At 41.6% G+C, this 12,702-nt stretch overlaps 1 protein-coding gene across 2 annotated transcripts; it reads right to left on the bottom strand.

The window, feature by feature from the left end:
* Positions 1-589: 589 nt before the first annotated feature.
* LOC111585437 (muscarinic acetylcholine receptor M2-like) lies at positions 590-11,958 on the bottom strand. Of its 2 annotated transcripts, none has more exons than XM_023294928.3 (4): positions 11,813-11,958; positions 5,721-5,943; positions 4,657-5,514; positions 590-2,590 (listed from the first exon to the last, which is right to left on the bottom strand). In XM_023294928.3, exons 2-4 carry the CDS (start codon positions 5,886-5,888, stop codon positions 2,267-2,269), a joined length of 1,350 nt encoding a protein of 449 aa, XP_023150696.2. In that variant the 5' UTR covers positions 5,889-5,943; positions 11,813-11,958; the 3' UTR covers positions 590-2,266. The 2 variants fall into 2 exon arrangements, with proteins under 2 accessions (XP_023150696.2, XP_035797243.2); XM_035941350.2 differs by lacking the exon at positions 11,813-11,958 and adding an exon at positions 9,297-10,349.
* Positions 11,959-12,702: the final 744 nt, after the last annotated feature.

Raw genomic sequence — 12,702 nt, 5'->3', positions numbered from 1 at the left:
CACAGAAGAGAAAGTTCTCCTTCACAGTGGCACGAACACACCACCCTAAATGTTTAACAAGTTCATGTTGCAACAGTGAAAACTGTACAAAGGTAAAGTTTTCAAGCTTCCACATGCAGCCTTCAGACACTGGAGTATCAATGAGGTGTTTTTTAGTCCACTAGAGGGCACAACAGTCCTACAGTCGTCCAGATGAGTTTTCCCACAGCAGAGACAGAAAAACCTTGTCTTTTCTCTCCACAGTGTGAAGATTATGAGGGAGGTTTATGGCTCCAGTTCAAAGGGGAGGCAGGGAGGGCAGGTTAATACTGTATCCAGTCTCCGTCTCTAAATCTCTCTCTGATCATCGTTTCTGTTCACCAGAGGAATTTCAGACTGTGGTGATGAATTGGGAGGAGTGTGAAAATGTGTTTTTGAAGTAGTTCTTATCCTCCTTCACAACAAAGTTTGCTTTTACATAACCAGTTGCTGTATTTGTAATGTTCTGCCACATATTTTGTCTTCAGGATCACAGTGAGTTGAAATCTGTGTGAAACAGAAATCAGTGAAACTCAAGAAAGACATGTTGTGACAGAGTATTGACACCAAATTAAATGGACTGTCATCATCTTTTTATTTACAGAAAACATGTAGAAAGAAGCGAAGGTGTGGATAAATGTCACATTTGGACTCATGTCACAACAGCATGGATTACAGATGCCAATAATGTCAGATGTCAGCTTAATACCACAGTAAATTTAACAAGAGAGGAAACACATGCGCACGCACACACACACACACACACACACACACACACACACACACACACACACACACACACACATACACACAGAGCACAGGACGCAGATCAGTTTACAGCTGCTAATTCTCTTTTCTTAATTAAATTTCAAGACAAGCTTTCATGCAGACAGACTTTTCAGTTTGGCTTATTTTTCCTCTTTCACTGCTCAGTGTCAGCCATCACGCTTTAATAACACAGTGTCAATAACACAGCGTCCTTCTCTACATTATATCACCTTTCTTTTGTATTCAACTTCTTTAAAATCACTGCTTTGGTCACAAAACCATCACATGAACCACAACTTGAAACAACATACTATATAAGTTTATGTAGAGAGAGAAAAGACAACCATTGAAAAACTCCAACACCAAAAGACACTTTAAGTAAATGTGGTTATTCACATTTAAAAGTAGGGCTGCCCTCAAATAGTCAACCAAACAGAAGCTGATGCAAAGAGTCTTGAGTTGTGATCAGTAGGTTGGTCGCATAAAACTCACATTTACACGGACATCATCATTTACATTGCTGGTCAGTATGGTTATTAGATAGTAATTACACATAGCTTGGAGGAAATCCATCATTTTGAGAAGGTAAATGACCAGGAAGGTGACATTTTCCTTTTATTCATCAGCCTGTAGTGTCACATAGCCAGACCATTTGTTAACGCAACACAGTGTAGAATGATCTGACCGCACCACACTGTCATTTTGCTATAGGGGACGAAAAAAAGCTCTGGCTTGTTTGCATTTCTTTAAACCAATCACAGTCGCAGTGGGCGGTGCTAAGCACAGGATGCAGCAATGGTGTCCCCTCAAAACGGTGGCAGGGAATTGTTTTGTTGGAACATTTGCATGCAAGGAGGCCAACACTGTCTTTAAAATGGCACATTCACAGGAAAAAACGTGCAGGGCCGCCTTATTGCACTGATATTGCAACTGGATTTTGAAAATGCTACCAGATGGATAGTAGAAAGGGAGGAGAAAATCGCCTGTGTGCCTAGCTTATACCTGAAGTGTACATCTGATGAGTCAGACTAATTGACCCTTGACGTGACTTATCTTCTGAAAAGTAAAAATAATCCATCATTAGTCACTTCACACCATAACTTGCTCAAATGTTAGATAGTTTAGATAACTATACACTATTCAAACATGCTACAACTAGTCAGCTAATGACGACAATGCGGCTGGGGTGATCTTTGGTTGGGGAAAGCCCTAATACAGAATCAGTAAAGCTTAATAAATGTCTGGTGAATTATAATACAATGCCACGTCTTTTTTAAAATAATCAAAACTTTAGTTTGTGATACAAATAGAAATTGAGACACAGTTCCATTTTCAGTGAAAGTAGGAGTAAGTTACCATTGAAAAATAAATGGAGCCCAACAAGAACACACCTAGTCTATTTTTCAACACTAAGCTTCCAATATTTGCCGTCTGTCTTTACAAGAATCATCACTTTGTTTCGACTCAGTCACAAACGCCCTCATCGCGCTGCTCGTATCTTCTTGTACTGGCACAGAAGCAGGTGCTTGAAGGTGTTCTTGAAGGTGGTGTTGCAGAGGGCGTAGCAGGCCGGGTTGATGGTGCTGTTGATGTAGCAGAGCCAGTAGCCGATGGTCCAGAGGGTGTTGGGGATGCAGATGGAGCAGAATGTGTTGATCAGGACCATCACGTTGTACGGCGTCCACGTGACAACGAAAGCAACCAGGATGGCCATGATGGTGCGCGTTACTTTTTTCTCCCTGGAAGAGATGCCCCTTCTTTTCCACTTTGCCACGGCGCCCTCACTCACAGCACGCTTCGTTACCTGAAAAATGAGAGAAGAAGAGGAGGAAAGTTACAGTCTTTGTTCAAACAGCTGTATTATTTAATTTGTGGGGTCCACTAGGAAGCAGTGGAACAAGCTGTAAACACACAATGTTGTGTTTGTTGTAACACTGACATGTTGACATTGCCAACAATTAGCAGGTTACACATCCAGCAGACACAGAGCAGCATTAGCTTTCATCTGGACTCCTATTTTTGGCCATCTGCCAATGTAGGTCGAATATAACTTTCCACTTTCATCAGATTAAAGCATCCTTTCAGTGTCACACTGCACCTACATCAATGATATCAAAGAAAACTAACACTGACCAAAACACTGGAGTGCTGGGGGACTTTACCTTTGCATGTCTCACAGCAGGTAGTAAACAGTGGATTTTTTTCTACACACGAGGCTGATCAGAGCAATGAAGAGTAAAGATGCAGAGTCTACAGTCAGGATAGAGGCTCAGTGAGGCTGCAGACTGGCTTTGGGTGGAATGCTAATGTCAAAATGACAACGCTAACACCCTGAGGTAAGGCATGTTCACTTTCTTAGTTCACCTCATTATCATGCCACTCTGACAGTTGCTAATTAGCGGTAAAATGATTCATTTTGCAAGCACTGGGTCATATCCTTTTTCCTCTCCCAATTCCCCTCAACCCAACCAGTCAAGGCAGATGGCTGCCCTCCCTGAGCCTGGTTCTGTCAGAGGTGTCTTCCTGTTTACAGGGAGTTTTTCCTCTCCGCTGTTTCAAAATGCTACTCATAGGAATGATTTCTCTGCCAAGGAGTTATGTGATGATCAAGGTATGTTTGTCCTTCTGTCAATCTGTCTGTCTGTCTGTGTGCAACATTGCTCAAAAATGGACAAATGGATTTGAATGAAATTTTCAGGAGAGATCAGAAATGACACAACGACCAAGTGATTAGATTTTGGCAGTGATGCAGCTTATGGTCTGGATTCACGGATTTGTGAAAGATTTCTGTATTATTGCCAGATAGCGGCACGGCGTCACTGTAACCATGGCAACAAGTGAACACTACATCAGCTGCCTGCTGAAATCCACCACTGAGGACTTTTCCAGTCTTATCTGTCAGAAATCGTACAGGGAACAATTCATTAAGTTGTGGGGGTGTTTCTGAGTCCCATCAATTCCCGCTGCCTGCTGCATATTTACGTTACATGATTCGGTATCCATACGTAACGTACACATGCACACCTGTTCTCAGCGCAGCTTCATTTTGTTTGTGGGTACATCTGTATTTAAAACGCCACATTCTATGTTGCCGTGATTTCTGCACCAAATTTTTTCAAGATTTCGGCTGTCAGAAAAGATACAAGATACTGAGCAGCCTTGGTGGAGTACTGCGCTCGCTGAGTGCTTTTTTTGTTTGGATTCCTTGAGTTTTACATATAAATCTTTGCAGGGTCTTAAACATACAATGTTAGTAAGTCAGGTAAATATTTATTTTATATAATTTAGTAATACAAAATATACACACACATGCAAAAAGATAAAGTCATATCACAAATCACACTGTTGTGTCTCAACAATTTCACAACACCGGTCTTATTTCTCTATTGGAAGGCACTTCAGCTGTTCTTTTTAATATCCCATATGAATAATGACGGCTTGACTTAACTGAAGATAATGTGAAAGTTGGAATGGATGGTGGCTGCTGAGGAAAAATCGGAGGAATTAGAGTTAATACAGTTCATTCTGAGTACTGCATGAATGTCTGTACCAAATTTCACGGCAATCAGACACGACATTGACATATTTTACTAAAAACCACAAATCAATCCTTTGGTGTTGGTAGAGAAAGGCGTGGGATTATCAGTGTAACAAGGATTCATCTGCAAATGTCTTTACAAAACTTCTGCACAATCAATCCTAAAGTTCTTGAAATATTTCAGTCAGGACTAAAGTGTCAGAGAAACCAGCACCAGCACCAATCATCTTTAGACTGCTAGAGCTACAAATACTGATAGCTATGAATCAAATGTGGTCACATTTGTAATCTGAAACATAACCTACAAGTTTTCATACAGTAATCAAACTTACCTTCAACAGGGTCCTTGCAACCACACTTTGTCTGTCAGCAGATGAGTTGTCTGGGGAAGGAGGCTGTGTTAGAGTTCTCCCACAGCTTGAGCTCTTTCGTGATGGAGTTGGAATCACAGTGTCCTTAGATGTTGAAGGGTTGATGCTGGCTTTCCTGGAGCCAGCCTGGTTGGGCTTTTCTTCCTTGCAGGGGCCGTTTCCGTTCTGCTGCTGCTGCACTTCCTTCTCCTTCCCATTTCCCGCCTCCTCCTGAGCTTTTTTGGCAATGATGCAGTTGCTCTCACATCCTTCTTCCTGGCTGTGGGAGACACCTTCTCCCAGACTGGTACCCGACGCCTTCCTGCTGTCCTTCCTCATGCGGCTGCGGCTGGCCTTGGAAATGCGCCAGTAAAGGTAGATCATGATGGCCACCGGCAGGTAAAACGCTGCTATGGCCGTCCCGAAGGTCACCGCCGGGTTGGAGAAGAACTGGATGTAGCACTCGTCTGGTGGCACGGTTCTCCCGCCCACAATGAACTGCCAGAACAGAATAGCAGGAGCCCACAGGATGAAGGACAAGACCCAGGCTGCTGCGATCATCAGGCCGGCCATCTTGGTGCTGCGGCGCACCGGGTAGCTGAGCGGTTTGGTGACGCAGAAGTAACGGTCGAAACTGATGATGAGCAGGTTCATGACCGAGGCGTTGCTGACGACGTAGTCTACAGCCAGCCACAGGTCACACACCACCGCTCCCAGGGGCCAGTAGCCGATCACAATGTAGACTGTGTAGAGGTTCATGGAGCAGATGCCGATAATAAGGTCTGCACACGCCAGGCTGAACAGGAAGTAGTTGTTGACGGTCTGCAGGTTCCTGTTCACCTTTAGAGGGATAACATGGAGCAGACTGTCAGATGCTAATCCCGTTTTCCTGCAGTGTGATGTGTGTTTTCTCGTTTCTATTAGATTACTACTCTGCACATGTATTCTTATCTGTAAGTCTGGGTTGCGCTCTTCAAGGTGTCCAGATGTGGATGTTTGGATCACACTCATTAATCATGACTGATGAAAAACAAGAAAACCCAAACCTTTATAGAGAGCATAACCAGGATGTTCCCGATGATGGTGATCAGGCTCAGAGATGCAGCTACCAGGATGATGAGCACGATCTCCACGGTCGTGTACGGGCTTCCAGCGAAGAGGCTGCTGTCGCCACCGCTGATGTTTGGGATGTGCGAGGAATTCAGAGTCTCCATCCTGTCTGATGTGGTCTCACAGATGCTTCAGGCTTGAGTCATATCTGCACAGCACCTGAGAGCAACAAAGATTATAAAAGAATCAGTGTATTTAGGGCTCTTTTTTCCACATGAGCGATAAAACACAGATGTAAAATCATGCCTAACTTAGAGCGTGTAAACAGCTGGCAGGTGTTTGAGTGTTTCTTTGCCTCGGTTTATGTGTGAAGAATAGCGAGCAAATACAGACAGCAGCAGCTGTGTTTACTAATGCACAGCAGCATCACACATACTCCTGTCAGGAATAACAAATTAAAACTGGTCTAAGGTGAATATAAATGTTGAAATCTGCATGCTGCAAAAATGGTTTTGTGTAATTCACTTGTGATTGAAGCTAAATGGTCTCTTTGCAGAGTCAGACTCTTCTTTCTTCACCTAAATGTTAAGTGACCTGGAAGTTTTAACCGGCCTAATGTGACCTGACAGGTTGAACAAGACTGTGTAACGAGGCAACCTACACTTCTAGAGTTCATTTAAAATTTCCATTCAACCCTGAAAGTCACAAAATGTCCTCTGAGAGGATCCAATCTGTGCATGAGAAGTAATTCAAAAATGTCAAGTTGTTGTTTGGATCCTGCAGGCATCATTTTCTGCTGCTGGATATGTAATAAGTGCTGCCTGTCATCTGAGGACCTATCCGACGTGAGTGTGCGCTGATGTGTTTGCTTTTGGATACACAAGCTGTGTGTGTTTTAATGCTACGACAGGACAGATTCTCTCAGGCTAAATAAGGGTTATCTTCAGAATAATGCCTGCAGTGAGGTAAAAAAGAGGACATTTCTTTGACACTGGAACTGCTTGTTCGGTCAGTTATGAAAGACTGGTTCAGTGCGGGTACAAACAGATTTCCTCTGGGGCTACCCACGCTCAAAATCCAGGCACTCATGGTGCTGTTTGGATAAAAGCATCTATAATATGCATATGGGGACACCTGCTAGTTTGTATTTCTAATGGGTTGTTCAGTCAAAATGACCCCAGAGACTCAAACTGACAGCAATATACCACAATTAATTATCTCTATACAGTAAAGTATCATTACAGCTACTGTTTTATGGAGAAAAAGACCCGAGAAACATCAGGAATAGACTTGCAGCATAACAATGTGATTAACTGATGTGTTCTGATGAGAAAATCAATATGAAGACACTTAGTTGGGACCATGAGGGTCGCTGCATATTGCTAAAACCCTGTAAGTGACTCCATTAGGCGACATGATAACATCATACTGTACCTGAAAGCTGTTTCCTTCCTGCTCTTACAGCCAGATGAAACTTCATTACAGCATCTCTAACTCTATCATTTACTCATCAAAGACCCATTCTGGGATTTTTCTGTCACAGATGAAAAAGACCTGCCGTGTGTGCGCATGTTTGTGTGTTTTTGTGTGTTTAGTTTAGCTGTAATTCTTAGGACCTAACCTTATCAGTCTCTCAAGTCAGGTTGGAATCTATGTTTGACTTTTTCTGATACAGGAATGAAAGGTGAGGTTGGGGTTAGTGTGCAGGTCAGAGAGTGTGTGTACCTGCATTAATTATGTTGAAGGGACAAGGATCTGTTTACACGGATTTATTAAAGGGCTCACCCTCTCACCTGGGGACCAAAATCAGGTCTGCACCAAATAAATCTTTACATTTCAGGGTTAAGAATTGGTGTATGGTGAAATTCAAGCTTAGAGTTACTGTGGGACATCCATCAATAATAGTTCATACAGGGTAAATCTCTGGGGAGTTAATGACTTCTCAAGCAGCAGTGTGGGAAGATAGAAATCCTTTAAAGCTGGAGTACACAGTATTTTTTGGTGCCATTGGTTTGGAGAGGAAAATATACTTTTGCACCTTTTCCTGACTCCGTTTTTAGTCTTTGGACAATGATGCCGATGACGGGACGTTCGAACCATCACAGTATAAATAGCAGCAAAATTATTGATGTGGTGACACAATGTGTTGGATGGAGAACTTTCACTTTGTTTGAAACTTGGTAGAAGTTAAGAATGAATGTTGTCTTTGAGCTTTTGGCTATATTTAAAGCACATGCTCATCTGCAGGGAAGAGTTGCAGCAGAAAAGCTGTACATTTTCAAATTCTGGTGTTTTTTTTTTTCTCTTTTTAATATGTCTGACTACTGCAGCTTTAAGTAAAAGTAATAATACCTCAAAGTAAAATTAAAGTACATAAACTTTACACAAAAATGCTCTCAACAGGAAAAGTCATTCCACTGGAAGGGCCTTTGAACAGAACAGAACAGAACAGAACAACGTCTTCAATGTTGCACTGTTCCAGTTGAGGTCGAGCTTTTTCTAAACTTTATTGTTGAGTACATTTGATCTAAAACAATATGTGGCATTCTGCAAACTCATCATATATTTTGTACATGAAATTTAAAAAGGGAAATTCACTACTTTTACAGATCAAAGTCTGTATGCAGCTTTTGGGGAGCTCTACTGTGAAATCTTATAAAATGGCCACAAATTTATGAGTCTGAAAATGAGAAAAATAAAATAAAATCAGGCAATAAATCATTAGAAAGAAGTGAGCTGCCAGATTTCACATTCTACCGCCACACAGCTGCCATTTTTTTCTAGTGGTGTCTTTAGGTATTGCAACAACAACAAAAATCCCCTGCAGGATAAAAAGCATTTCCCCCACAGACCGCCATGATTTGTTTTAATCTTTAATATCTGCAACACCTTCCCAGCACAAACAAGTAGAATGTATTTTCATATTAATCGTCTCTGAGGAGGGAAACAATAAAGTGCCTGTACATTGTGCTGCATGATGTAGCCATCAGCAAAGCAATTCTTTGCACTGGAATTAGTTCATTAAAGAGATTTGCTCAAAAGATTGTTCACTGAATCATTCAGTGCTTGACTGAAACCAGAAGTGCTGTTGCTTAGTTAAACACACAAAACCCCATTAAAAATTCTTTATATTTTAAAAGTTTAAAATGACTTCTAAATCTTTTTAACTCATACACAGTTCGGTATCACTAGTGAACTTGCTGAGGATGATTAGGGTAGTTTGAGCTGCTGACTATCACTCAGGGCTCATGTTCGCTGTGTTCTATGTTCAGTAATTGAACCACTGAACATGCACCGTTCTGTCACAGTGAAAGGATCTGAGACAGTTTTCTTTTACATATGACTGGATGCACTCGCTCCCTATGAACAAATCAATGACTTGTATTCCTGCACCGTCGTTCAAAGCTGACTGAGAGTTCAAATGAAATGAGAAATAAACATTCAGCTCAGTTTGTTCACCCAAAAGATTCAGCCAGGTAAATTATTTTTACTGAAGTGAGGAGGCGGGAATCTTGAATTGGATGTTCAGTTCTTCTTAAAGATCCCTTCTAGTGAGAATCACATGCATTTACCTTGTTAGCGTCTCCAGATGGTGTTTTTTCACACACTGCTAGACATATCCTGAAGGAAATAAGCATTCAAAGCCATGGTTGAGTTTCCACTTTGAAGCTGCAGTGTCAGAATGAAACTCAAAAACATGGACTTCAGACTTCTATAGTTTCATAGATAACAAACCTCATTATGTCAGATTGAAAGGTGGAGCTTTGTGTATCATTGTTCTCCTTCAGAATCTGTTTTCAGTTCCTGAATTATTGCGTAGCCTACAGCAGTCTTACGGTGTTTGAACAGAGGTGCAGGTGAGCTGGTGTGCTCCAGCTGCAGCCAGATGTGGACGGATGGGTTGAGATAGAGGTGAGGAACACATGATGTAGAGTTATGTGTAAATCATTTTCAGACTAGCAATGATTATTAATTTATCATAAACAACTTCTGAATATGTAACTTTGATACACAGATACATTTTTCTGGGTTTAATGAGTAAGCAGAGAGGGATTTGAATATATTCATGACATTAACACACTATAATCTCTGACTGCATCTGAATGAGTGCAATGCTAAATTGGTGAAGTGGCTACTCTTTTAATATGCCGAGTTGAACAATATTTTCCTCTGAAATGTGGTGGAGCAGGAATAAATAATAAGTAAAGTTACCAGTAACTCACATTTACACTTGAATGTAGTAGTTGCAGTTTGCTGTTTCATATTTTTCCGACTTCTTTTCTATAGTTGCTCTTAAAATTCTATGTTCGTGTGCTCTTGTTTTATTATTTGTACGAGCTTCTGTGGAGGGCCAGCTCTGTGTAGCTGTTTTACTGACTTTATCTGACATTCTGCAAAGATTACTTTAGAGAAGCTATTTGGACGGTGAGGTTAATATTAAACTCCACCTGTAATAAAAAGCTGTCCAATAGTCGTGTGTGAAGATATCTCCTTGTGATGTAAATGTTGTTGGGAACAGAAAATGAGATCGATGTCTGCTCACAAGCCTGTACTCACTTCTTCTGTGCATTCACACTAATAAGACCTACATTACTGGACCTACCTAATTGGTATTCAGGGCTACTGGAGAGAGTCACAGAGGCAAACAGTATTTCTTTGACAGGCACAGAAACATAGTAATTAGATCCAGCAGATGCTGCCTGCAACAGCTGTACCGGTAATATGCTTGTAGGACCCAGCAGCACTCAGCTGTCTGTGTGAGCTCGGCTTTAAAAAGTCTGCATTGTCTCTGATATCGTGAGCGACACAGCGGTCAGGAGTTAGTGTTGATAAGGTGAAACAAGGGACTTGTTTGCAGAGCAGGTGTGGAAACACATCTGTGACTAAAGACACCACACGAAACATGAAGTTTCATCAACAGGACATTTAACAACTAAAGGGGTCAAAGTGTTGCAGCTTTCAATGGATTTTTATCTCATAAATGTATTTTATGGATCGCTCTGTCTTTCCATTGCAAACATGCTTCTAACTGTAAATCTGTAACATCAGTTTGGATGTTTGAACAGATCAGAGTTTAACTCAACTGCAAAGCCCGTAAATATAAAACAAACACGATGAAATGAACTAAACAAGTGCAGCACCTACACTTTGTTTCAGGCTTTGTTTGAGGCCATGCACAGTTTAATTTGTAAACGCTGCACTTGACAGACGTGAAATTGTTTTTCAAGGCAGTATTTCTGCTGAAACGGCCCCTGCTGTTATTGCACTAGTTACTGTAAGTTTGTTGTCACTTCAGGGAAGTGTGTCCTGGATGTGAAGAGTGGGAAATTTCACATCAGCCTGAGCTTTGCCCTCGCATGGCGGTGTAACGGAGAGGAGAGAAAACCACAGAATGTCCAAAGCAGCGCAGCAATGGAGCCAGTGAGAAGAAAAGTGCACAAATAACAGCGTGACCGAAGTGTTAAGAGCTCCAAAATAAAACAGAGAGATGATAAGATACAGAGGAGTTAAAGAATAAAAAGAAACCTGCAGTGCCTCTCAAACACGAGCAGGAAAGTGATTGAAAAGAAATTTTCATTTTGTAAACTTTTCAGGCAGGAGTTGAAGGTTTGAAATTTCCCTCTTAAACAGAAAATGGGGGATTCCTCGGCAGCAGGGTGACTGGGGAATCCGGAGTCAGGATGTGATGCTGATGGTTGACTAGAGCCTTTCAGTTCAGGACACAAATAAAGATAAACATTTGCAGAGCAGCCTCAGGAGGACAATAAAAGCCAGTTTTACTTTACAACAAATCGAAACTTCTTCCTGGAATCTTACCTTCACTGTGAGTTTACAGTGTCATTTGCACTGATATGCTATTTCTCCTATTATATTGATTCAATTTCACACCTCCTTTTTTGACTTTGTATCATTTAAATCAAGCTAGTTGTAAAAAAATTCTCATCCTGAGGAGATCCTTTGAGAATCTAAATAGACTCTACTGGCGCCTGTTCAGTGCAGTTGTGCAATAAATTTGAGTAATTTTCTAAAAAAGCGTATTCTTACCTGCAGCAGTTTGGTAGAAATCCACAGAGAAATGTGATCTTACCTTTTCTGCAGGGAAAGACACAGATGAGCTGTTTCACTTTCATCCATTTTCGCCTCTGTGGACCCACTGGAGCAGAGAGAGAAGCAGAAAGTAAACCAGCGTTGATGCCACTCCTCCGTCGACAAGAACCAGTGTGTGTGTGTGTGTTTGTGTGTATGTGTGTGTGTTTGTGTGCTAGAATGACAGGCAGAGCAGGGAGGGGTGATGGGGGCTATTAGTGACTGTTGTGTTGCATCCCTTAAGCTAGGATCGCAAGTTTGAATGAACAAGATACGGAGACAGACAGAGAGACATGTTTGTTTCAGGACCATGGAGAGCACTGGCCTCAAACATATTGTCCTCCTTTACCGAGCTGTAGGCGGTCGAGTGGACAGAAGTATGAATGGCTGAAATAAAATGCTAAAGCTCTATTAAAAAGAGGACAAGAGAAAATGGTGGCACTGTTACTCTGTTGCTGCAGGACGTTAACCTTTAAGAGTCTGTTATTTTGACCTTTCAACCAAACCGGTGACGCAGTCTGCCCCAGTTGGTGGATGACCTTCCTTTGATGGAATTACTGGTCCCTGTCCACAAAACAATACTGCAAATGAAACAAGGAGAGTGCCATCAAACAGACCTGAGGTTTGCAGGTAGCAAACAGGATCTGCTACAAGAAAATACAGTATGATTCATTGCACTTGTTCTGGCCCAGACTTAAAGCACGATTGTAACTCAATCAGCATCGGCCTGTTAGTTGGATCTGAAGTGAACCGAACAAGACGTCTGCACATTTTAAACCCTCTGCATCCAGTTGCATGTTAGAAAATTGCACCATGAGCTTCATGTTACTGTTTGTTCATTTGTCACCGGCACAGATCAATATGAGGCTTTGACTCTGTGTCTCCGCTTGT

The sequence above is a fragment of the Amphiprion ocellaris genome, chromosome 3, assembly GCF_022539595.1.
Source record: "Amphiprion ocellaris isolate individual 3 ecotype Okinawa chromosome 3, ASM2253959v1, whole genome shotgun sequence".
Classification (NCBI taxonomy): Eukaryota; Metazoa; Chordata; class Actinopteri; family Pomacentridae; genus Amphiprion; species Amphiprion ocellaris.
Note: the sequence above shows the minus strand (reverse complement) of the source record. Positions and strands in the feature narration are given on the sequence as shown.

Coding starts and splice junctions, on each gene's coding strand:
- LOC111585437 (XM_023294928.3), bottom strand. CDS start 5,888: ATGGAGACTCTGAATTCCTCGCACATCCCAAACATCAGCGGTGGCGAC. Junction 5,515..5,720: donor TGGTTATGCTCTCTATAAAG/GTTTGGGTTTTC, acceptor ATCCCTCTAAAG/GTGAACAGGAACCTGCAGAC. Junction 2,591..4,656: donor TTGCAAGGACCCTGTTGAAG/GTAAGTTTGATT, acceptor CTCATTTTTCAG/GTAACGAAGCGTGCTGTGAG.